Genomic DNA, 26,223 nt, shown 5'->3' with positions numbered 1-26,223 from the left:
CGCGCCTTGTTTAAAGAGCTAGACACAGTGACCACTGCGTTTATCTGGGGAGGGGGTAGACGCAGAGTGGCGTTAATGACACTGAAGAGACCCCATGCGGGGGGCAGCCTGGCAGTACCCGATTTTTAAGCCTACTACCTCGCTGCACAGCTGCAATGGTTAGCGAGATGGATGGGGAACGGCGGTGCCGGAGAGAATGTAGAGGGCCTGGTGGTTCCCCCCACTGCTGAGCTGGCTGGAATCCTTTTTAATACCACAGGGAGAGGACTGACAATACCTATCGAACCTGCCGTTATCCATAGGTGCTGGAAGCGATGCCTCCGTAGGGTGGGACTGAACATGCCGTATTCTCCTGATATACCATTGTCTTGGCTTCGCTGGCTGCCTGGGGTGGGAGAGAGGAGGGTGTCTACTCACATGGGGTGAGGCAGGGTTTACGCGGATAGGGAAGTTATACAGAGAGGGCAATCTACTACCCTTTGAGGATTTTCGGCAAGAACACGACCTCCCGTAGGGCCACTTCCTGCTGCACCGGGCTCTCACCCGATCTGTAGGGCGGCAATGGGGGGCGGGAGCTACCGAATCTCCTCAACATGGCCTCAGCAATTATTTGTTGACCAGAGGGTGCACACATAAAGCAGTCACCAGACTCGACAGGGTGATTGGGGCAGAGGAGGGGACCCCCCTTTTAGACCTGAAGCAGAAATGGGAGCATGATTTGGGGATGCAGATACCGGATGCAGACTGGGAACGCATTCGAGAAAGAACGCCCAAGGTGTACAGAAATGCTAGGTTCCAGCTCATACAGTTCTATGTACTCCACAGAGCTTACCTCACCCCACTAAGATTGCGAGATCACTTTGGAATAAGAGATGCGAAATGCCCCCGCTGCGATATGGGGGCGGCGGATTTCCTCCACATGCTGTGGTCCTGTCCCCGGCTAGAATCTTACTGGGACACAGTGGTTGCGGAGGTGGCTAACATCACCGAGACTGAGATTGGCCGCATACCCGCTAGATGCATACTATATTGGTTCCCTCATACACCCAAGTGCAAGGCCACAAGTAGATTCCAAGACCTTGCATTTATCTTAGCCAGGAGAGAGCTGGCGAGGAATTGGAAGACCCGGGGGGGCCACGGCTCCGAGACTGGCAAAGGGAGCTTAGGAAATGGGCAGAAAGTGAGGGAACGGCGTTATACGTGGAACTAAGAAGGGGTCAGGGTCCCCTGAGATGAAGGAGGTTTGGGATCAGATTGTCATAGCACTGCAGAGGGAACACTAGGGCCCGGGCGGGGGCACCCCCTTACAGGCTGACACATTTGAAGATTGATACCCTCACAGAGATCAAATTGCACGGCACTCAACACAAAAAGAGCGGATCCCCGAACAAGGCAATTGGGACACTCCGCATGACTAACACGGCCGGGTAGGACCAGGTACGACCAGGCAGGATATATTGTCACTACAGGACTCAAGCTGATGGGGGAGAGAGGGGGTTAGTAACATATAGGTTGAGCAATATACACTTTCAATAGATAAGCACTGTCTCAGTTACCAGACGCATCTCGATCTTGCCATCACTTGCACATCCCCACGCCAGGCGAGCGTACTAGACCAACACACTGGTTGATGAGATACCAACGCTAATGGAGCCTACTGAGGTAGATGGAAATTATTATTTTTGAACAATGATGCTAACACCAGCTATGTCTTTCGCTCTGTAAAGAAGCGAGTCACTGTGAATAATTGTACTATGCATAGTGAGATATCATGGTCTATTCTGCTCGTTGTTGTCTGTGCTAACCATTACAGCTTTCCGTTAATAAAATCTGTTTACAAAGAAAAAAAAAAATAGAAGGAAGTTCCAGATACCAGGGGGCGAGTACAGAAAATCTAGGGCTGCCAAGTTTGTTTCAGAGAGGGGATAGTAAGCAGATTCAAGTGAATAGATCTTAAGTTATGGGTAATTTTGTATTTTTGGATACGAGCTAAAACAAAGGCTGGGCTTCTGCCATGCAGAGAGAAGATAATGCAGCCAGTCTTAAGTACAGTTCATTGTTCTACTGGCAGCCAGTGTATTCTCCTTATCGGGGTGATGTGGCACTTTCTGGTCTGTTGGCTGATTAGCCTGGCTGCCTGGTTTTGTGCCAGTTGCAGTCTACAGTTGAGGCCCTTGGGAAGGTCCAGTTGGAGAGAGTTTGCATAGTCTATCCTTGTGATGACTAATGCAATATTGACCTAGATGAGAGCTTTGAAGATAAGAAATGTACCTATCTTTCTCATTTTTTAAAGCTGCAAAAACCAGGACGAAATTACTGCCCCTAATTGGGGTTTCATAGACAGGTTCTTGTCTATAAGAACGTCGAGGCTATACTGAGCTCTTGGTCTTGTTGGGGGGTGGGGTAAATTTACCCATTATTGCTGGCCATAATGTCGGGTTCCACAAGTCATGCTTGCTACTGGTTATGACAATCTCCGTCTTGTCAGAGTTTAATTTGAGTTGATTACTGTTCATCCAATTGTGGATGAATAACATCGTATTTTGGAAAGTTATTTTGGATTCCAGTGAGTTATCAATAGCAAAAAGCAACTGCATATTGTCCACATAGTTGTAAGTTCTGACCTTAATTTTTTTCAGGAGTGCACTATGGGGCATATGTACGAATTAAAAAGGTGGGGTACTTCACAGGTAAGTCAAACCTTGGGACAGCTGAAGGGGAAAGTTGGACTGACTGGGAGTGGTCCTTCAAGAAGGAGACAATTCAATTGAGAGCTGTGCCCTGTAGGCTCACGGTTCTGACATGATGCACCAGAAGCTCAACCGTGTTGAGAGATCAAGAAGTACCAACGCCTGAGTGGTACACCCATACAGCTTCTTCACGCATGTAATCTACAACTGAGAGGATGACCGCTTCAGTAGAGTGGGCTGGACGGAAACCTGCTTGATGGGAGTCGAGGACATTAGTTTCCTCTAGGAAGGAACTTAAGCATCTGGCAAACATGTGCCTCTAAAGCCTTTGCTAAATAAGGTAGCAGAGATAGAGGGCGTTAATTCTTCAAGGTAAGTGGATCATCACTGGCTTTCTTTAGTAATGGAACCACTATCACCTCCTTAAGGGAGCTGGGGACAAAAATTTGGCTCGACGACTGATTAAGGAGGGATGTAACTGTGTCAGGGAAGAGGGAGAAGACGACTTTTAGAAACTTTGGAGGACAGGTACCATTGGAGGGGCCCGATTTCACTTTAGTCAGCAGGTCCATGAGGCGCACCTTGCTAACAGTGGGTAGCTTTGACATTATGATTGCTCTTTCCCCTTGGTGGAACCTTAGTTCAAGTTTTTCTAATTTAAAATCTTTAAATCTGAGAAGCATTTAGACGCATCGTGGTGCCTGGCCTGTCTAGCTTTCCGGAGGAGGTTTCTGGTATTGCTGCTTCTGTTAACCAGGCAGCGCTTTCTTCCTCATGTTGGTTTATACTGGCATTTGTGTTAGGTAAAGTGGTAAAACACGTAAATAAGTTTCTAAACTCTCACCAAAAAGGTGACATAGGCATATTTACAGAGTTGCAGTTCACAAGGTAACTTGTGGGAACTTGGGTTAGCACATGTGAAAGAAACACTGGTCCCACATTTGAAAACAATACAATAAATACAAATGAACCAAATGATTAGTTATAATACATCATATATAAATACATTTTATAAAAAAAACGTTTACTTTCTGACGGTACAGTGCGTGTGTAGTGAGAAATATGCTTGGTGCTCTCATCAAAGTTATACACATATTTGAACAAATTCAGTGATCAAAGTTGTGTATCTTGACAAAAAGAACAACACAGCCCATTTGTATATAATATATAATCTACCTATGGTCTGTAGTGGTAGTCAGCAACGTTAAAATCCCTCAAGAAGATGAGAGGACCATCATCAGTACTCATAGGATAAAGAGGAGCCCGAAACAAGGAGAATGAAGGCTGAAAGAAAGAGTAATAAACAAAGGGCCATATTTACAAGAAAGTGGTGCGTCAGCTTTGATGTGCCACTTTTCTTGCGCCTCCCTCACAACACCATGTGAGCACCGTATTTACAATAGGGCACACCATGGCACATGTTAGGACAACAGCATCATAACTAATGACGCTATTGTGGTACTTTGCAGTATTGGCGCCATAAATTGTGGTGCTAATCCTGCAAACTTGAGGGAGGCCCATTGTAAGTAATGGGAGCATCATTTTTTTGGCCTGCCTTACTCTAAGTTCCAGGGAAACCCACAGGGTTGCTCAACGATTGAGATCCTCTGGTGCAAAGGGACACCATTAGCCTACTTCTCCTCAGGCTGTGGGGCTCGGGTGCAGTGTTTTTTTTTGGCATGTGGTTCCGTTGAAGGGGATACTCACGATTGGATGGGGCCTACTGAAAGGAACTGCAATTGCTGTCAGGAAGTCCACAGTGGGCAAACTCAAGATGGGCTTTGTCTCTGGAGGGCCTGGGAACGAAGTTGACACTGTTGGCCCACTTCAGGGTGGGCTAGTCAGCTCGGGTGCAGTGGTGATATCTAGCGTCGGGTTTTGTGCGGTCCTGGTCCTCACAGTTATTTCTTGGGTTGTCTGCAGATGCAGGGAAGTAGCTCCTGTGCTCCAAGGGAGTTCCTCTTGGCGATTTGCAAAGTACTGGCAGTTTTCCTGATTTCTTAGAGGCTGCAATAGCAGGACAGGTCAGTTGCTCTTCGAGGGTCGGGTGCAGCAGGCAGACTAGAAATGTTGGTGCCAAGTTAGTTGTGCTTCTCCGTTTTTCGGGTTCAGCAGGCTTCTTTTCCACTCCTTTTGTGTCCCGCGAAGATCTGTTTTCCTGGTATCAGGGGGTCCACTAAATACTCAATTTAGGGGGCGTTAAGGGGAGTGAAGGGTAGTGGCCAATGGGTTTCTTACCCTTGGGGTCACTACATCCCCTAGATGATTACTGAAGTGTGGCTCAATGGTTAGAGCAGCAGACCCTGAAGCAGAGATCTGGCTCAAGACCAGGGTTCAAGTCCTGCTTTGGCAGGTCTTGGGCTCAATTCCCCTTGACCAGATAATTCTCGCCTCGGTGCCTAATCTAATTCATGGGTCCCACTCTGCAACTCTGGGCAATAGCTTGCTTAATCTCCACAACGGCCCCAACAGCGCTTGGATGCCTGGCTTCACCCTGGGGGTGCTCAGGAGTGGGCACCTCACAGGGAAAAGCCAGGAGGGGTTCCATAGCGGTATGAGTACAGCGCCTTGAGACCCTAACGGGTAAGTAGTGCGCTATACAAGTGCTAATTTACATTTTTTTACATTTTACCCTGTCCAGAGTTCCTACATTCCACTACACACAAGATGGCACAATTTCCTAGGATGTGTCTGTAGGAAAGAACACTCTTTTTGGCATGTAACCCGCAATTTCTTTCCTGATTGTCAGTGTGTTTTGACTGTGTCACTAGGATCCTGCTAGTCAGGACACCAGTGCTCATGGTTTTGTGGCCTGCTTGTCAGTGTGTTTCACTGTTTTCAAAATTGTCACAAGGTTAGCCTTATTGTCCCTTGTTTGGGGGGGGTTGTATAGGAAAGTACCATTTTGCCTGGCATGTTACCCCCATTTTTACATGTATGTTAGTTGTTTTTGCCTGACTCACTGGGGTCCTGCTAGCCAGGACTCCAGTGCTCATAGTTTGTGGCCTGAATGTGTGTACCTGTGTAGTGACTAGCTGTGTCACTGAGGCTCTGCTAATGAGGACCACAGTACTCATGCTCTCTCTGTTTCTAAATGTGTCCTTACATACTGATAACTCAGTATTTCACTCTAAATTGGCATACTGGTCCCCCCTTATAAGTCCCTAGTATATGGTACCTAGGTACCCAGGGCAATAGGGTTCCAGGGGATCCCAATAGGCTGCAGCATTTCTTTTGCCACCCATAGGGAGCCCATGCAAAGGCTTCTACAGGACTGCCATTGCAGCCTGTGTGAAATAATGCACACACTATTTCACAGCCATTTTCATTGCACCAGGTCACTTATAAGTCACCTATATGTCAGGCCTTCAGACTTTGAAGGTGGGGTGCAAAGTACCTGTGTGTGATGGCATCCCTGCACTAGCAGAGATGCTCCCACGTCATCCAGGCCCATTTTCCCAGACTTCGTAAGTGCGGGGATGCCATTTTAAGTGTGCACTGGAAATAGGTCAATACCTATGTCCAGCTTCACAACAGTAACTCTGAATATGGCCAAGTAAGGTGTCTAATAACTGGGAATTGTACCCCAATGCTGATTCCAGTATTGGTTGTACAATCCCATGCACTCTGGGGGCTCCACAGTGGATCCCCAGTACTGCCATACCGAAACCAGAGCAAAGTATTTCCTTTGGGAGAGGGGTGTTAAACCCTCTCCCTTTGGAAATGGGTGTTGCAGGCATGGGAGGGGTAGCCTCCTAGAGCCTCTGGAAGTGCTTTAAAGGGCACAGATGGTGCCGTCCTTGCATAATCCAGTCTACGCTGGTTCAGGGACCCCAGTCCCTGCTCTGGCGCGAAACTGGACAAAGGAAAGAGAAGTGACCACACCGTTGTCCATCACCACCCCAGGGGTGGTGCCCAGAGCTCCTCCAGAGTGGCCCTGGGTTTTGCCATCTTGGATTCCAAAGTGGAGGTCACTTTGGGAGCATCTGATTGGCCACTGCCAGCAGGTGACGTCAGAGACCCCACCTGATAGGTGCTTGCCTGGTTAGGTGACCAATCCTCCTCTAAGGGCTATTTAGGGTCTCTCCTCTGGGTGTTTCCTTATTGTCGGATTGCAAGACTCCAGCAGGACTCCCCTGCATCCTTTACTTCATCTCCTACCATCGGATCAGCCGCTGACAGCTCCAGGAACTCTACAACTTGCAACAAAGAAGCAAAGACGACTTCTGCATCATTGTAACTCCAGCTCCTGCCAGCAACTGCAACAGTTTACAGGTTGTGCATCCTCAGAGGACTGTCTGTCTTCAGCCTGCACCAGAAGAACTGAAGGAATCTCCTGTGGAGTGATGGAGTCACTTCCCTGCTTCAGCAGGCACCTCTCTGCAGAGACGGCTGCTGCTGTGGGTCCCCTCTCCAGATGACGAGCGTGGATCCAGCAACAGGGGTAGTGGACTAAAGTGACCCCGACAGTACCAAGGTCCAGCTGTCCAATTTTGGTGGAGGTAAGAGCTTGCCTCCCCACGCAAGACAGTATCCCCATGCACCACGTGATTTGCTGTTGCCAAGGCTTGTGTGCGATATTCAAAGAAGTTCTTCATGCACAGCTCAGATCCCCAGCACTCTATCCTGCATCGCACAACTCCCTGAGTGATTCTCTGGCGGCGTGGGATCCCTTTGTGTCATGCTGGGTGGGCCTCTATTTGCACCCACTTTGTCCCCGTGCTGTGAGACTCCTGTGTGCACTGCATCGTCTTCTGAGGGCTCTCTGAGTTGCTGAGAGAAACCTCTGTCTCCTGCTCCTTGGTAGAGGACACCAGGTCCCTCCTGGTCCCTGGCAGTGCCATTTTCTGCCAATCGCGTGTTTTGCGTGAGCCAAGGCTTGTGGGCGGAATCCAGCAACGCGTGGGACATCTCCTGCACCAACCAGGACCATGCATCTGTCTTCTTTGGTGCATTACTGACTTTGTCTTCTCACCGGTGGTTCTTCTTTTGCACCTTCATCCAGGTTAGAAGGGGCTCCTGTTCTCCCTGGACTCTTCAACGGTTCTTGGACTTGGTCCCCTTCTTCCACAGGTCTTCAGGTCCAGGAATCCATCATTGGTGTCTTGCAGTCCCTTCTGTTTTTTGCATAATCTTCTATCACGACTTCTAGTGTGTTTTAAGAAACTTGCTCTATTTTACTCCTGCTTTCCTGGGCTCTAGGGTGGGGTATTTTACTTACCTTTGGTGTTTACTTACACTCCCAGCACCCCTCTACACACTACACTTGCCTAGGTGGGAAACCGACTTTCGCATTCCACTATTTTAGTATATGGTTTGTGTTCCCCCTAGGCCCATTGCAACCTATTGAGATTTTCACTACTTGCACTGTTTTCTGACTATTTACTTACCTGATTTTGGTTACTAGTGTATATTTTGTGAATAATACGTACCACCTAAGGGAGTATAGCCTACAAAGTATTTGTGGCCTTGTGTCAGTAAAATAAAGTACCTTTATTTTTGGTAACACTGAGTATTGTCTTTCTTGTGTGTGATTACTGTGTGGCTAGAGTGGTATTGCGAGAGCTTTGCATGTCTCCTAGTTCAGCCTTGGCTGCTCTGCCTACAGCTACCTCTAGACAGTCTGGCTTCTAGACACTGACTACATTTCACTAATAAGGGATAACTGGACCTGGTATAAGCAGTGCCTAATTTGTGCTTGTTGTTTCCGGTGCTGAGCAGCTGCACTTATTTTTGAGGGCCGGGGCTTATTCTTCTGCCTCAAGCATTTGCTGCAAGCAAAAGACACACATGGGAAAAACGGAGGAAGAGAAAAACGAAAAAGCATTACAAACGGAGAAAGCAGAAAGCTACAAAAGTGAGCTGAAGGGCCCGGGAGTGGCTTTAAATGGATTGAAGAGGTCACAGATGTCTTCAGGATTTCGCCGCCTCAATATTCGTGTTCCAAAATTTAATTGCAGCAGCCACGTGTAAGAGGAGGGCTTCAGGCACCGGCACGTTTTTATTTACAAATTAAGCACTGGGTATAAGGTGTAAGTACCTATGGTACCCACAACAAACCAGGCCAGACTCTTACGTGTCCACTTCAGGCTGGTCACCCCAGGGGTGTGGCCAGCCTGTAAATGCAACATTCCTCCTGCATAGCAAATTTTCCGGCCTGTCCAGGCTTTATTTCTGACCTCCAGAGAGCAAAGGCTCTCACTCTTGGGGGTCAGATTCTCCTCTGTTGGTGGCAGGCTGGCTAGAACTAGCCAGTGAGCTCACCAGCAATTGGAAGGTTTTCAGGAGGCACCTCTAAGGTGCCCTCTGCTGCATATATTAATAAATCCGTCACTGGAACCAGTGAGGGTTTATTAATACAAGATGTTTGATACCAAACATCCCTAGATTCACTGAAGCCATCATCTAGCTGGGGAACTCGTATTGACCAGTGTCCAGCACATGTATTTAAAATTGCTTCATTGCACACTTACTATGTCTAAGAATCGACAAAGATGTAGCACGGGCATATCTGCTATTGCAGATATTCCCACACATGTAATATAATGCACCCTGACTTTGGGCTGCAAGCCCTGCTGTATGGGGGACTATAACCTGCAGTGTTTAAGGGACATAGCACAAGGGCTGGGTGACATGTCCTGTTTTCACTTTTGGGAGCACCTTGTCACGCAGCCGCAATGGCAGTCTACATGAGGTTGGTACTGGGTTCCTTAGAGTGGCACAAGTAGTGGTGCTGCTCTTAGGCACCCTCTTTAGTACCTATGCCCTAAGTACCAGAGGTACCACTTACTAGGAATGTACAGAGGTGCTAAAGGAGCCTGGCCACTTGGGGATGAAGTGACCAAGGCCCATATTTATACTTTTTCACGCAAAACTGCGCTAATGCAGTTTTGTGTGAAAAAGTATACCGCCGGCGTCCTTTTTTATGATGCTAGCCGGTCCTTACCGCAGGAGTAATGCCCACCACCCCAATGTCCCCTGGGCATGGCCATTGGGCCCAGTGCCATGTAGGGAGGCCCAAGTTAGCCCCCCCATGGCACTTCAAAAAATAAAACAAAATACTTACCTCTACTTACCTGGGATGGGGTCCCCCATCCTCCGCTGTCCCTCTGGTGAGGTTGGGGGTGTCCCTGTGGCTAGCGAAGGGCACCTGTGGGCTCTTTCCATGGTCTTCTACCATGGAAATAGGCCCACAGTTCCCCTAACGCCTGCCCTGACCCAGGCGTTAAATAATGGCGCTAAGCAAGCTTAGCGCCATTATTTAAGGCTTCCATCCCCCGTGCTTGATTTCAGCATGGGGGGATAAATATGGCGCTAAAGCCATATCGTCATTTTTTGACCAGGAAAGCCTACCTTGCATCTCATTGACGTAAGGTAGTTTTCCGCAGGCAAAAAATGACTTTAACTCCAAAACTTTGGTGCTAGACAGGTCTCGCGCCAAAGTATAAATATGGAGTTAGGTTTGCGCTGAATTAGCGGGAAAAAATTATGCTAATTCAGCGCAAACAGAGTATACATATGCCCCTCGGATTTTTACTCCTTTTGTAAGAGAACTTTGGAGGTTCCAGAGCAAGATCCCCTTCAGCCAATACCTTACTATGCTTCTTAAAGCTCTTAGCCACTAAGCTAGAAATGGGAGAGAAGGTAGACGCACATAAAAGATTTTCAGACATTGCTCTGTTGGTTTTTAGAGTGAGTAATGTAACCCAAGGGCAGTACCATGCCCTTTTCAGGGAGCATTTTGAAATGTGTTTAGGTTTACCCCTGGCCATGAGTTTTTCACCAATTTGGCAACTTCTCTAAAGAAGTCAGATCTGTGATGACAATTTCTGTGTATCTGAAAAGACAAAACCACTTCAAAGAGAGCAAGTAAGTTTAATGTGACCTACAATACTGAGGGTCTGGCGGAAACTGTCAACCTCAGCCTCCCTTACAACATCACAAATGAAAAAGAACATAGTTATAACTATACATAACACCTATAACACTCCCACAATACTGTTACCCCTAAGACAACAAAGAAAACATATAAGGAAGGAAGTGCACAAAACAGTTACATTAAATAGTCATTGAATTTCTGAGGTAAAGACTCACTGCACCGTCAGAAAGTAAACGTTTTTCTATGAAAGTTCTTCATATATAATTTATTATAAACTAGTGATTTATTGTATTGGTTGTATTGTTTTCAGCAGTGGGGCCAGTGTTTCTTGTACATGTACTTACCCAGGTTCCTCAGTGATCCAAGGTTCCCTTGTTAACTGCAACTCTGTAAATATATTTACGTCACATTATAGGTGAGAGCTTGGAAAGGTATCTACATGTCTGTGGAATACAATGGGGCATCTGAAGTCACTTAAAACTGGTAGAAGGACTTGCTGCCTGGACTGAAGGGTCTGGAGGGTCAGTGGACTGAAGGGTCAATGACCTGGGCAGAGGTTTTAGAGTTTAAATGAGGCTTCTATAGACCTAAGAGGGTGTTCCGGACTAGAGGGAGGTCGCTCCAGACTAGAGAGAAATCTCTTGCGACTAGGAGCAGATTTGAGGATTACATTGCGGTTCAACAGAATTGGATGAGACCTCTTCAGGTTGGAGGGGGCTAACTGGAGAGTGTCGTCGGACGTGGCTTAATTAAATGGCAAGGGTTGTTGGGAACCACTAAACAGATGTTTAAGAACTGGCATCATAGTTAGGAAACTTTGAAGGCATTTTGGATAACTAAGAAATCAGAAAAACTTGAAGGGATTTCCTGGAACGCACTGGAATTTTCTGTGAGTACAGGGCGCTTTTCGTAAGACTAATCGTAGATTGATAAGATATAAAGAAGTTTTATGAGGACAGAAGTTCATTATTGGAGGAGTTGTTTAGGGCTCAATTGAGTTTTCTGAGGACTCTATAGTGTTTTTGAGAATTCAAGGGAGTTTCCTGAGGATGCAAAGGCGTTTTTATGAGGACTCAAGGGAGTTTTCAGGGGACTGGGTTTTTGAAAGTCTCGGGATCTTTAGGAGCTTTCCAAAGACAGAAGTTAAGCTACTAAAAACCTGCAATGAGTTATTTATATTTGAAGGATAAAGTCATCTCACATATTTCTTTTGCAGGAGAGTCGGTTTGTTACAGATGTGGCCTTTACACACTGCATCAGCAAGGTATGCTCTTACATGTTGAGAAGAGGATAGTAAACCAGCCTTACCTGCTCAGGGTGCTTCCGACATCCTGCAAAGCAAAGAAAGAAACACAGAGAAATCAGTTTCCACAGAAGATGGGAAAATTAGTTAGTAGTTTAGGAATTAAATGTGTTGTGAAATCTGAGCTTCATTAAGCACAGCAATACCTTGAGTTGGAAGACTCCTCTTGTGCAGCCTGTGATAGACTGATTGCAGGCATTTGGCACGGTAGAAATTGAAACTCTGAATGAAAGGTGATCACATGGCTAAGCATAGTGGCCTCATTCATTCGGAATGAAATCACGTGTTGCATTGTATGATATTTTCCACACGGTCACATGACAGTCTGTGATAATTTCAATGGGGTCACATGAAAGAGTGTGTGGTGTTTTAAATGAGTAGGCAGAGGTGCAGCAATTGCTAAAATTCGTAACACTGTGGTGTGGTACTCTTGGTGCTGGTGTGACGTGTCCCCAACAGCCCATATATGGTCGTAACATACACCACTTAGGGCATTAGTACACAGACTTGGAAGTGCAAAAAAACACAGTAAAAATTCAACCAATATTGTCATGGGCATTAGGATGACAGTCGTCCTGATGAAAACCGGGGACCTTTTGATCAGCTGTTACAAGGGCTGAAATATGTCGACAAATAATGAAGGTGCAAGGATAGTAACTAGAAGTGTGCGATAAATTCCACTCCGCTGGCAGAGTTTACAGAGTTTTGGCCAAAATGTGGTGTTCCGGCTAAATTCCGCCAACCGTGGTGTGGCGGAGTATTTTCTCTCTCACTGCTCACCAACGGTAAGTTGGCAAGCAAGAATTTGGCAATTTTCAGGTGACATAAGGGCACCTAGCAGGATTTTCTCAACACGGATGGTCGCGAAGGTTCACAGTAAGAAAGTTAACGCTCAAATAGAAAATCTACTCGAGCTGCAGCAAAGAAGCCGCATCTGCTCTGCTGCATGGCCCAGTTGAAACTGATTTTGCAGCGCGGAACAAGCTCCTTGCGCTGAAAATCACCACAAATAGTGCAATGTGCCAATTTCCACCCACTAGCAGAACTCCATGGAATCCGCAAAGTTTTCATGTAACTTCATGAAATTCTGTGGAGTGAAACTCTGTAAGTTCCGCCTACCTCTAACAGTACCACTCCCCAGGAAATACCTGAATTACAAGTTTATATAGGAAAACCGGGGTATCCTCTAGGTATTTCTGATCTTTAGACCCTGTTAGGAATAATATTGAATGTTCTCCCTGGAATATGGATAACCCTACCCTGGTTTATCAGAACCAGGGTGAGACCCAGTGATGAAGGGTGACACCAATAGTGTGTGTGAGGGTCCATAAAAAACCTTAGGCTCGGTCCTGATGGTGGTAGGATATCTAAGTGTTCAACGTGTTTTAAATGAGGTCACATGACACCACATTGACGGTCATATTCTAATTAGGGTCACATGACTCAGCACATGACGAGTTCCACATAATACTCCATATGCTGATTGTTTTAATTTGTGAATGAGATATTTTACAAGGCCTCACATGTGATAACACACACTGAAACCACTGCTCGAGTGCTGACTGGGAAATAGGTTCTTCACATGAAAACTCTGTCTTTTACTTTTTCATCACAGGTTCTTGGATCTCTGCTGTGATGCAAGTGCTCCTAATGAAGTCTCACCTATGGTAAGCATTAGGAAAATTGTACTATGAGCTGCAGCATATAGTGCATGTCTTTTAATGGATCCATTACTTATCATTAATTCTCATTACTCCGAATACCCTATTTCTCATACCAATACTTACTTACATGAGGTGTCCCATCCCTAACCAGGCCCACGTGCTTTAGACAGAACAAATCAAAATGGCTCTACACAAAAACCCTCCTCTCCTTTCCTAATTTCTATTCACCTTCCTCCAACCTGGTGATAAAAAGGTATGGAGCCCAGAAAACGTTGTGTACATCCTCAAGCCTAAGAACTAAAGGGATCAGGTTGTGATCTGGGAAGGAACAGGGAGGGCAGGACGTAAGTATTGGTATGAGAAAGGCCTCAAAGGAATCAAAGCAGAGGTGCAGAAGATGATTGACCTAGGAGTGACTGAGCACTCTGACAGCCCTTGGGCTAGCCCCATGGTGCTGGTACCAAAACCTCACTCACAAAATGGGAAAAAGGAGATGAGGTTCTGTGTGGATTACAGAGGGCTCAACACAGTCACTAAGACTGATGCTCACCCTGTACCCAGGGCAGATGAGCTCATAGATACACTGGCATCTGCCAAGTATCTAAGCACCTTTGACTTGACTGCAGGGTATTGGCAGATCAAATTGTCACAGGATGCAAAACCAAAAACTTATTTTTCAACCATGGGAGGGCATTATCAATTTACTGTTATGCCCTTTGGTTTGAAGAATGCACCTGCAACTTTTCAGAGGTCGGTGAATACAGTCCTCTAAGGTCTGAAAGCCTTCGGTGCAGCATAACTAGATGATATAGCTGTCTTTAACTATACCTGGTATGACCACCTGGTCCACCTATGGGAAGTTTTGGAAGCTCTGCAAAAGGCAGGCCTCACTATATAGGCTTCAAAGTGCCAGATAGGGCAGGAGGAAATGGGTTATCTGGGACACCTAGTAGGTGGGGAACAGATTCAGCCACTACATGGGAAGATTCTAACTATTTTAGATTGGACTCCCCGTACAACACAGACCCAGGTCAGAGCCTTTCTAGGTCTCACTGGTGTAGGAGGCTGGCCTGGCTTATAGTGGGTACCAATGGTACTTACACCTTGTGCCAGGTCCAGTTATCCCTTATTAGTAGAGTAGTAGTGTTCTAGCAGCTATAGCAGAGCAGCTTAGGCTGAACTAGGAGACATGCAAGGCTCATGCAATACCACTTATATCATATAGGTACTATATCATAAGAAAGACAATACTCAGTGTTATTAAAAATAAAGGTACTTTATTTTAGTGACAATGTGCCAAAAATATCTCAGAGGATATACTCCCTTAGGAGGTAAGTAAAATACACAAAATATACACAACAGACCAAATCAGGTAAGTACAACAGTCAGAAAGTAGTGCAAACACTGTAAAATACAATAGGATGTAATAGGCCTAGGGGCAACACAAAGCATATACTAAGAAAGTGGAATGCGAACCACAAGTGGACCCCTAGGCTAGTGTAGTGTGTAGAGGGTCGCTGGTAGTGTAAGGAAACATTAAGGGTGTCTAAGATACCCCAACCTAAGACCCTGGAAAGTAGGAGTAAAGTATTACTATTTCCCCAGAAACACACTAAAGTCGTGATGAGGGATTTTCCAAAGACCACAACAGACTGCAAAGCACTGAAGACTGATTCCTGGACCTGAAGACCTGCAAAGGAAGAGGACCAAGTCCAAGAGTCGTGAAAGTGTCCGGGGGGGCAGGAGCCCACTAAACCCCGGATGAAGGTGCAAAATGGCTGCCTCCGGTTGGAAGAAGCTGAAGATTCTGCAACAACAAAAGGAGGTAGGAAGTGTTTCCTTGGCAAAATACCGCAAGCAAGCCTTGCTATCTGCAAGAGTCACAGTTGGAGAAAATGGGTGCTGCGCAGGCTCAGGAAGGACCAGGATGACGCCACTTGGGAGAGGAGACAGAGGGGGCCCTCGGCAATGTATAGAGCCTACGCAGAAGCAGGAAGCACCCGCAGAAGTCCTTGAACATGGGTTCAAGAAGACTGAACACAGCGGTCATCTCGACACTGCAAAAGGAGGTCCCACAACACCGGAGATCAACTGAGGGAGCTGAGCATCGCAAGACAGGGTGCTGGGGACCTAGGCTCAGCTGTGCATGCAGGATTTCTTGGAAATGTGCACAGAAGCCCTTGTAGCTGCAGTTCATGCGGTGCACAGTATTACTGCCTGGAGAGGGGAGGCAAGGACTTACCTCCTCCAAATTTGGACAGTTGGACCACTAGACAGTCTGGGTCACTTGGGTCCACCACCTGTGTTCCAGGGGCCATGCTCGTCAGGATGAGAGGGGTCCCAGACTACCGGTGAAGCTGAAGTTTGGTGCCTGCTGAAGTAGAGGGAAGATTCCGCTGACCCACAGGAGATTTCTTCGTGGCTTCCAGTGCAGGGTGAAGGCAGGCAGCCCCCAGAGCATGCACCATCAGGAAACAGTTGAGAAAGCCGGCAGGATTAGGTGCTACAATGTCGCTGGTAGTCTTCTGGCTACTTTGTTGCAGTTTTGCAGGCGTCCAGGAGCAGCCAGCGGTCGATCCTTGGTAGAAGTCAAAGAGAGAGGTGCAGAGGAACTCTGGTGAATTCTTGCAAGTTGTTATCTGAGGAAAAGGCCACTGGAGATACCCAAAATAGCCCCCAGAGGTCTGGGACACACTGGAGGAGCTCTGGGCACCACCCCTGGGTTGGTGATGGACATGGGAGTGTTCATGCCCCTTTCCTTTGTCCAGTTTCGCGCCTTAGCAGGGACTGGGGGTTCCCTGAACCGGTGTAGTCTGGCTTATGCAAGGAGGGCACCATCTGTGCCCTTCAAAGCATTTCCAGAGGCTGGGAGAGGCTACCCCTCCCCAGCCTTTAACACCTATTTCCAAAGGGAGAGTGTATAACAGCCTCCCTCAGCGGAAATTCTTTGTTCTGCCCTCCTAGAACTCGGCTGCCCAGACCCCAGGAGGGCAGAACCCTGTCTGTGGGGTGGAAGCAGCGGTAGCTGCAGAGAAATCCCCAGAGAGCTGGTTTGGCAGTACCTGGTGTCCATAGTGGAGCCCCGGGGGATGCATGGAATTGGCTCCCCAATACCAGATTTGGAATGGGGGACAATTCCATGATTTTAGACATGTTAAGTAGCCATATTCGGAGTTACCATTGTGAAGCTACATTTGGGTATTGACCGATATGTAGTGCACGCGTGCAATGGTGTCCCCGCACTCAAAAAGTCCAGGGAAAACTCGATTTGTTTAGCTAAATTTGAGGTTTGACAGGGAATCTGGGTAAGCAAATGTTGGGGGATCCACGCAAACCACTCCTCCCATGGACTCCACTGGGTATCTAGTTTTAAAAACTGTGTGGGTTTGATAGGTTTCCCTAATTGTCTGACAAGACCTGGACCAAAACGCAGGTTCCCCCCTTGCAAAAACAGGTCGTTTTCTAATAGATAATTTTGTTGTGTCCATGTTGTGTTTAGGACCCTTCCCTGTTGCGAACACTAGGCCTACCCACACAAGTGAGGTACCATTTGTATCGGGAGACTTGGGGGAATGCTGGGTGGAAGGAAGTTGGTGGCTCCCCTCAGATTCCAGAACTTTCCATCACCGAAGTGTGAGGAAAAAGTGTTTTTTTTTGCTAAAGTTTGAGGTTTTCAAAGGATTCTGGGTAATAGAACCTAGTGAGAGCTCCACAAGTCACCCCATCCTGGATTCCCCTAGGTGTCTAGTTTACAAAAATATATAGGTTTGCTAGGTTTCCCTAGGTGCCGGCTGAGCTAGAGGACAAAATCCACAGCTAGGCACTTTGCAAAAAACATGTCCGTTTTCTTTGGGAAAATGTGATGTGTCCACGTTGTGTTTTGGAGCATTTCCTGTTGCCGGCACTAGACCTACCCACACAAGTGAAAGACCATTTTTATCGGAAGACTTGAGGGAACACAGAATAGAAGAACAAGTGTTATTGCCCTTTGTCTTTCTCTACATTATTTCCTTGCAAATGTAAGACAGTGTGTGAAAAATATGTCTATTTGAGAAATGCCCCGTAATTCACATGCTGGTATGGGGACCCCAGAATTCAGAGATGTGCAAATAACCACTGCTTCCCCACACCTTATCTTGCACCCATTTTTTAAATACAAAGGTTTCCTTGATACCTATTGTTCACACTTAATAGCTGGGTACCCGGTATACAATGAAAACCCATTGCAAGATGCAGCTCATTTATTGGCTCTGTGTACCTAGGGTTCTTGATGAACCTACAAGTCCTATATATCCCCGCAACCAGAAGAGTCCAGCAGACGTAACGGTATATTGCTTTCAAAATTCTGCAATAGCTGGAAAACGTTATAAAAGAAAACGTGGACAGAAATGACTCTTTTATTCACCTCAATTTCAATATTTTTTTATTTTAGCTGTTACTTTTTGTAGGAAAACCTTGAGGGATCTACACAAATGACCCTTTGCTGAATTCAGAATTCTATCAACTTTTCAGAAATGTTTATCTGTCCGGGTTCCAGCATCGGTTTCACACCCATTTCTGTCACTAACTGGAAGGAGGCTGAAAGCACAAAAATGGTAAAAATGGGGTATGTCCCAGTAAAATACCACAATTGTGTTGAAAAATGTGGTTTTCTGATTCAAGTCTGCCTGTTCATGAAAGCTGGGAAGTTGGTGATTTTAGCACTGCAAACATTTTGTTGATGCCATTTTTAGCTGTATTTTGGCTAATTTCATGGTCTCCTCCAGGGGAACCCGCAAACTCTGGGTACTTCTAGAATCCCTAGGATGTTGGGAAAAAATGGATGCAAATTTGGCGTGGGTAGCTTACAAAAAGTTATGAGAGCCTAAGCGCAAACTCCCAAATAGTCAAAAAAAGGCTCAGCACAGGAGGGAGAAAAGGCCTGGCAGCGAAGGGGTTAATGCTCAGGGGCATCATGAACACCCCGCTTTAGCATCTACAGCAAGAGTGGTGTTTTTCATGGGCCTCTTCTGTCTGCAACTGGTGGACTAAAGCTCATCATTAACCACGTGCTATTCATTATGCTTCTGATATCACATTGTTGTCCTTCCACCTCTCCCTCTCCATGCTTTCCATGGGTTGTATGATGGAACCACGCATGCTAGAACCCTGCATGCTTTAGCGGAATCGGAACAACAACTGTGTTGTTTCCACGTATGCCTTTACCACGCATGCCTTTAGAACAAATTGTCATTGTAAAAGCATGGAAACGGCATGCGAAACGGCATCCGTGGTTCTATCATACCACCCCCTCCTGCCCTGGGGCCCAAAATACCCCCTCCGCTAATACCTAAACTACCCGACTCCCCCACCCGCCCTAAAAAAAAATCCCAACACCCCCACCCTCACCCCTATAAAAAAAAGACCCCCACCCACATGAAACCTAAAAAAAAAACTATCCTGACCCCCCCACCCCATAAAAGTGAACTACCCTGATGCCCCCCACCTGCCCGGATCCCTAGAAAAAGAACTATCCCGACTCCCCCACCCATAAAATTAAACTACTCTGACCCCACCACCCACCCTGAGCCCTAAAAAAAAAAAAAACTATGTGGAAAAAAAACAACTATCCACACTCCCCCACCCCTAAAAGTAAACTACATCGAGCCCCTGACCCACCCTGAGCACTGAAAAAAAAAAACTACCCGACCCCTCATCCCCTAAAAACTAAACTACCACGACATCCTCCACCCGAGCCTTAAAACCTTGCCACCTAATAAGTAAACTACCCGAGCCCTCCCACCCCTGACCCTAAGAAGTAAAATGCCCGACCTCCCACCCCTAAAAACTAAAGCTGAAGTATTCCCGACGTCCCCACCCACCCTAAGCCCTAAATCCGCCCCACCACTAAAAACTAACCACCAACCCTGCTCCAACCCCACTTACCTCACTGCGTCCTCTCACGATCCTTCCTCCTCTTCTTTTCTCCCTCCTCCCTCCCTTCCTTAAACTTTCCCCCACTCCTTTAAAAATAAGCTACCCTGCCCCTACCCTAAGTAAAAAATACACCCAAACTCCCCCACTCCCACCCCTAATAGAAAAATAAACCAACCCCCACCCTAAGCCCTTAAAAAAAATCTGCAAACCCTCACCCCTTAAAAACAAAATAGCCCTCCCAAGCCCCCCACCCACTGCAATACCTTAATCCACCACCCACCCCTGTCCCAGCCCCACTTACCTCACCGCGTCACTCGCACCCCTAGCCCAACCCCCATCTTAATTCCTTAAAAAAAATACCCAAACCCCCACCCCCCTTAAAATAAATTGCCCGCCCCAGCCACCACCCACCCAAATTCCTTAATCCACCCCCACACCTGCCCCAGCCCCATTTACCTCACTGTGACCTCTCCCAAACAAAGCATGGTTGTTTCTGTGCCTTAACCATGCATATGCGTAGTTCAGCACATGCATGGTGAAGGCACTGAACCAGCCATGGGTTGTTTAGGCAAGCGTGGTTACGCTTGTGTGGGAAACATCTGCGTTGTTTACGTGGTTGAGGATGTTTCCCTTTTCCATGCACTGCTGTCTTGTCTATCTATTGGCACACATTAGCATGCAGAGGTACTGTTGGCAGAACTTACTTGCATAAGGGATGGATTAGTGTTGTACATACAATGCTGCGTGAAGAATTAACAAATATATTTGTATGGGTTACCAGCATGTAGGTGACTGAAAACAGAAAATGCCAGGATATTGAAGCCACGGCTCGCATGGGTTACAGGGGGCGGGCGGCATGCAGCGGTGGGGAGGGGACATTAATAACATTAAAAAATGTTTTTTTTAAACTTACCTCCATGCCGCGCTGTCAATCCTCCGTCGTCTCTGCACCAGGCCAGACAGGCACAGGCTCCCAGCCTGCACTGCGGCCAATCCTGACGCTTCTCAAAGCAGCGTCAGTATTGTCTGGGAGCGCCCAGCCAGGACGCTCCCAGGAACACTGGGAGCCTGTGCCTGTGTCTGCTCTTTCCAGCCCAGCAACATAGTGTCGGGCTGGAGAGAGCAGCCTGCGCATGTGTGTTTGGCCGGCCCGAGACGGCTGGTCAAATATACGTGTGCAGTGAGGAGAGTGCAGTGCACTCCCCTCTGTGCTTGTCATCCCATCCCCTCCCCTTTAACAAGGAAAGGATAATAAACTTCGTTTAGTATCCTTTCAATGATAAAGGCTTTGCGGCTGTTGCTGCAGGTGGTGGGGGTTTGGGGGGGGAGGGATGCTCTTCCGCCATAGCGTACGAGCTGCCACTGGGATGTTGTTAAAGTGTTACTGGTACGAAAAGCACTATAGGCAGAACTAACCTGCAAGGACCCATCTGTTGCAATTTTGAGCTATAACCTGACCGTTGAAAAGGAGTGTGATTTGTGCATTATTATTAAGCCCATTAAAAACCCAGCATATGGTCTGAAAATCATCTCAGATTCTTCAGACTTTATAGGAATAATATTCAGGGCTATGAATGGATTCGAATTTGCAACACAAAATCGTTCATTTTCAATCAAAATGAAAGATATAAAGTAGGCTGTGAGGTCCTTTTGGAATGTCCAGGCTGCTAGAGCTGATGGCATTCCAGAACAGTGCTAGCAACTACCAGGGTGTTGGATCGAGTGCTCCTTAACATTGCTCAGGAGGTCACACCAATATCACAGACTGGCACGGGAGGTCAAGAGTCATCATCGTATTCTGAAGCAAGAAATAAAATCAACAGGTCATGGACCACCATTTTAGCACGAGGCGAAGTTGCCCTCTTTCTTACAAAGGCTGAGCCTTTGTCAGATTGTAGGTCTTACATTTCTTCCATAAGTGTTGACATGAACCCATGCCGAACTTTTAGCTACAAGGGTGGTGGATTTGATTCCAATTGAGAATCCAGGAACAACATGATGGGGGAAGGGTCCACCATGCACACTAGTCTGGCACATCCATCCTCGAGTGGACTTATGCTTTACAAACACTTACCTATCATTTCCCTAGAAGCAGAAAAGGTAGTTGACCACGTCTTGTCCCTTTCTATGGGTGGTTCTGGAAGTAACAGGATTTACGTTAACTTCACTGGGTGAGTTAAACTCTTGTCCCAATATTGGCCGGCCCTGGTCAGTAAGTCCATATTCAACTTTGAGTGTTTCAGAACTGGCCTTGGAACCTGAAAGGCGTTTTACTGTCGCCCTCACCCACTGTCCTTTAAATGGAGGCTTCTCTCTGAAAGTTTCTTGGCTGTGAACTAATCAACTTATTTGATTAGGTCATCAGAATCAAAGTGACAGTGTATGCCCATATTAAGAAATTGTATAGTTCTAATCACACCCCAAACACCATTTGTAAGAATTTGAGAACATATATTTATAATCTTTCTATGCCATTTATGTGACCACTTTGTTCTTACGGCAGCAATTTCTGCCTTTATTTGGGACCACAGAATATCCCAGTAAGCTTCCTGTTAACAATTCTATTCTAAATGCCTAGTTATACAGCCCATCATTCATCCTCACAACAGGGTCACTTTGCTCTGGCGAATTCGTGTGGTCACCTACATTGAGTGAAAAGTAACTGTCTAGAACAGAAATGTTTTCAAAATCCGGAGAAAGAGTGTAATATAGTTTATTTCCTCAGTTCAAGCATGAGCAACACCCAGGAGAGAGAATCGCGCGACTTGGAGGAGGGTGGGCCTGCATGAATTTGTGAACATGCGCATGGGCGGCCTCAAATCTTTGTTTAAAGTCAATAGAAGCAGAAATCTGTTGGAATAAGAATTTCAGTCTGTACTGTACTGTAACACACTCCATTGCGTTGGTGGAGCATCTGTACCCCGAATTTAGAGATGTCCGTCGGCCCAGTACACATCTGCAGGCATTTTCAGGAACCGCCTTGATGGCAGTTCTTATGAATGAGTTGCAAGTTTGGTAGGAGATACCATCAAAATGAGGATACAGTCCGTCAAACTTTGAACTTGTTTTTGTTCTTTCAAAAACCTGTGGCCTGATTTAGATCCTGGTGGGGGGGGGGGGGGGGGTTTCTCCGTCACAAATGTGACGCATATCCTCTCTGCCATATTACGATCCCATTATTTTCTATGGGCATCACAATACAGCAGACGGGATATTCGCCACGTTTATGACGGAGTATTCCTTCCGCCAGGATCTAAATCAGGCCCTAAATTCGAGAGTGGAATCTTGTTTTTGAACGAAAAAAAAATAATGACCCCAACACCCAGGGAGTTTTCTACCATATTGTGGGGGTCATTTAAAGGTTTTGACTGCCATTACTGTCACGTTTTTCACAGCGGTAAGGGAGAGTAAAAACTGGCCATTAGACCACCCAGTTTAATTCGGGGTGGCAGTAAAATGGCCAAACTGGATGTCTGCTACAGCTTCATATGTTAATACCTGTCTCTGTTACTTAATGTGCAGCTGGCATGTATATAGATCATTAATTGGCATGCCTAAACTGGGACAGTAAATTACATCTGTCTGTACGTTGTGTGTCTGTCAGAGTGCAAGGGACCAGACTACACAGATCCTGTCAGGAGATCATGAGTGTTCTCCTTGTACATGTGACTTTGGATGCAACATATAAATATTTCACTTCCTTCTGGTGCTGTGTTTACCAAACTGTGTCTCACCTTCAGGAGTTCCCACGCTGGCGTCTGGCACTTCTTTTCTATCTCCGTTATCAGGGCTTTGAGAGAGGTGATCTGATTGGACAGTTTAGTGATATTTGCATTTTCTACCATGGTAATTTGTTTCTCCATCTCCTCCAGTCTTCTGTGCAGTGCTTTCTCATTTTCTTTCAGCAGCTGCTGCAGTTTTTCAAGCTCAGATTCAATTTTCTGCTTCTCAGTTCTTAGCTTGTCCTGTCAGAAGCAAAGAAACGCTGGTTAGGGATCCTACAAGGGCGGTTTTCTCAGGGTGAGAGTCTAGAGGGGAGGGAGGGGAGTTGGTGGGCTGATAGGTTCTTAAAACTATGTTCTGTGTATTTGAGGAGTACGTTAGCACCCGTGAGTGTATCGTATATGTAGAGAGCCTTGTGGAGAAAGAAGGGCTTTGCAAAGTGCTGTGCAGCTCTGGCTGCGGTCCTGCACTTGCTGACTTTGCCCGTTGCCTTGTGGCTCTCACCTTTCATACTAGCATGTTTTTCTTCATTTCTAATTTTACTAAATCCCCTTCTATTGTATTTTCTCCTTCTTAAAGTCCCGCCCTCTACATTCCCTCAGGCTCCTCACAAACTGCAGAGAGGTCAGAATTTGTAAAGCTGCAGAGAGGCTTAATCCATGGAGAAAGTCCAAGGGAGAGAACCCACCGCAGGCAGAGACAACCAAAGACCCAGAGACAGGCTGAATGGAGAGACTGGCTGAAGTTTGAGTGGGTGTAAATGGCACACAAGAATGAAAAAGAGGTGGAGTAAGAGACAAGAGATTTTGGGATGGGGAGCTGCCCCTATGCTGCCAGGACACTGGATGTGACTGCAGAGAAGGAGACTCTGTGGGGCAACCAAACTATTGCTCCTAATTACATTGATCGGGAATTATTGATGCAAACATTTCACACTTTAAATTATGCAGAACTGGGGAATTATCAGATAAATCATTATTAAAGGCAAAATATTCACAAATTGCTATGAAGAAAGGTAAGCAGCCTGGTTAGACATGCCTTGTTGCATCTTGGAATAGATCAGTGTGAGTTATCAGGTGAGGTATGTTTCACCCTATCCTGAAAAAGGAGGGTGTAAATTATCAGGTGAGGTATGCCTCATCCCAATCTGGAATATGAGGGTGTCAGTTATCAGGTGAGGGATGTCTCACCCCAACCTGGAACAGGAAAATGTGGGTTATCAGGCGAGGGATGTCTCACCCCTGCCTGGAACAGGAGGGTGTGAGTTATCAGTTGACATATGTCTCACTCTAGTCGAGAATAGGCAGGTGTGAGTTATCAAGTGAGGGATGTCTCACCTCAGCCTAGAACACGAGGATGTGAATTATGAGGCAAGGAATGCCTGTAGGAGGCTGGACTGGCTTGTAGTGAGTACCAAGGGGTACTTACACCTTGCACCAGGCCCAGGTATCCCTTATTAGTGTATAGGGTGTCTAGCAGCTTAGCCTGATAGATAATGGTAGCTTAGCAGAGCAGCTTAGGCTGAACTAGGAGACGAGTGAAGCTCCTACAGTACCACTAGTGTCACTTGCACAATATCATAAGAAAACACAATACACAGATATACTCAAAATAAAGGTACTTTATTTTTATGACAATATGCCAAAGTATCTCAGTGAGTACCCTCAGTATGAGGATAGCAAATATACACAAGATATATGTACACAATACCTAAAATATGCAGTATAGTCTTAGAAAACAGTGCAAACAATGTATAGTTACAATAGGATGCAATGGAAGCACATAGGGATGGGGCAACACAAACCATATACTCCAAAAGTGGACAGCGAACCACGAATGGACCCCAAACCTATGTGACCTTGTAGAGGGTCGCTGGGACTGTAAGAAAACAGCGAGGGTTAGAAAAATAGCCCACCCCAAGACCCTGAAAAGTGAGTGCAAAGTGCACTAAGGTTCCCCAAAGGACATAGAAGTCGTGATAGGGGAATTCTGCAGGAAAGACACAAACCAGCAATGCAACAACGATGGATTTCCAGTCGGGGGTACCTGTGGAACAAGGGGACCAAGTCCAAAAGTCACAAGCAAGTCGGAGATGGGCAGATGCCCAGGAAATGCCAGCTGTGGGTGCAAAGAAGCTGCTACTGGACAGTAGAAGCTGAGGATTCTGCAGGAACGACAAAGGCTAGAAACTTCCCCTTTGGAGGACGGATGCCCCACGCCGTGAAGAGTCGTGCAGAAGTGTTTTCCTGAAGAAAGACCGCCAACAAGCCTTGCTAGCTGCAAATCATGCGGTTAGGGTTTTTGGATGCTGCTGTGGCCCAGGAGGGACCAGGATGTCGCCAATTGCGTCTGGGGACAGAGGGGGCGTCGAGCAAGACAAGGAGCCCTCTCAGAAGCAGGCAGCACCCGCAGAAGTGCCGGAACAGGCACTACAAAGAGGAGTGAAATGGTGCTCACCCGAAGTTGCACAAAGGAGTCCCACGCCGTCGGAGGACAACTTAGAAAGTTGTGCAATGCAGGTTAGAGTGCCGTGGAGCCATGCTTGGCTGTGCATAAAGGATTTCCGCCGGAAGTGCACAGAGGCTGGAGTAGCTGCAAAAGACGCGGTTCCCAGCAATGCAGTCTGGCGTGGGGAGGCAAGGACTTACCTCCACCAAACTTGGACTGAAGAGTCACTGGACTGTGGGAGTCACTTGGACAGAGTTGCTGGATTCAAGGGACCTCGCTCGTCGTGCTGAGAGGAAACCCAGGGGACCGGTGATGCAGTTCTTTGGTGCCTGCGGTAGCAGGGGGAAGATTCCGTCGACCCACTGGAGATTTCTTCGGAGCTTCTAGTGCAGAGAGGAGGCAGACTACCCCCACAGCATGCACCACCAGGAAAACAGTCGAGAAGGCGGCAGGATCAGCGTTACAGAGTTGCGTAGTCGTCTTCGCTACTTTGTTGCAGTTTTGCAGGCTTCCAGCGCGGTCAGCAGTCAATTCCTTGGCAGAAGGTGAAGAGAGAGATGCAGAGGAACTCTGATGAGCTCTTGCATTCGTTATCTAAGG

At 46.7% G+C, this 26,223-nt stretch overlaps 1 protein-coding gene across 1 annotated transcript in view; it reads right to left on the bottom strand.

Moving 5' to 3' along the window:
- The window catches only part of LOC138301383 (E3 ubiquitin-protein ligase TRIM11-like), a 194,872-nt gene that overhangs the window by 81,104 nt on the left and 87,545 nt on the right, over window positions 1-26,223 (bottom strand). Inside the window, exons 3-4 of the mRNA XM_069241818.1 lie at window positions 23,187-23,417; window positions 11,878-11,900 (exon numbers count right to left, since the gene is read on the bottom strand). Coding sequence (XP_069097919.1) covers window positions 11,878-11,900; window positions 23,187-23,417 — 254 coding nt within the window. The remainder of the gene's footprint in view (window positions 1-11,877; window positions 11,901-23,186; window positions 23,418-26,223) is intronic.

This window comes from Pleurodeles waltl, chromosome 6 (genome assembly GCF_031143425.1).
Source record: "Pleurodeles waltl isolate 20211129_DDA chromosome 6, aPleWal1.hap1.20221129, whole genome shotgun sequence".
Classification (NCBI taxonomy): domain Eukaryota; kingdom Metazoa; phylum Chordata; class Amphibia; order Caudata; family Salamandridae; genus Pleurodeles; species Pleurodeles waltl.
The sequence above is the reverse complement of the archived record's forward strand: the minus strand, read 5'-3'. Positions and strand labels throughout refer to the sequence as shown.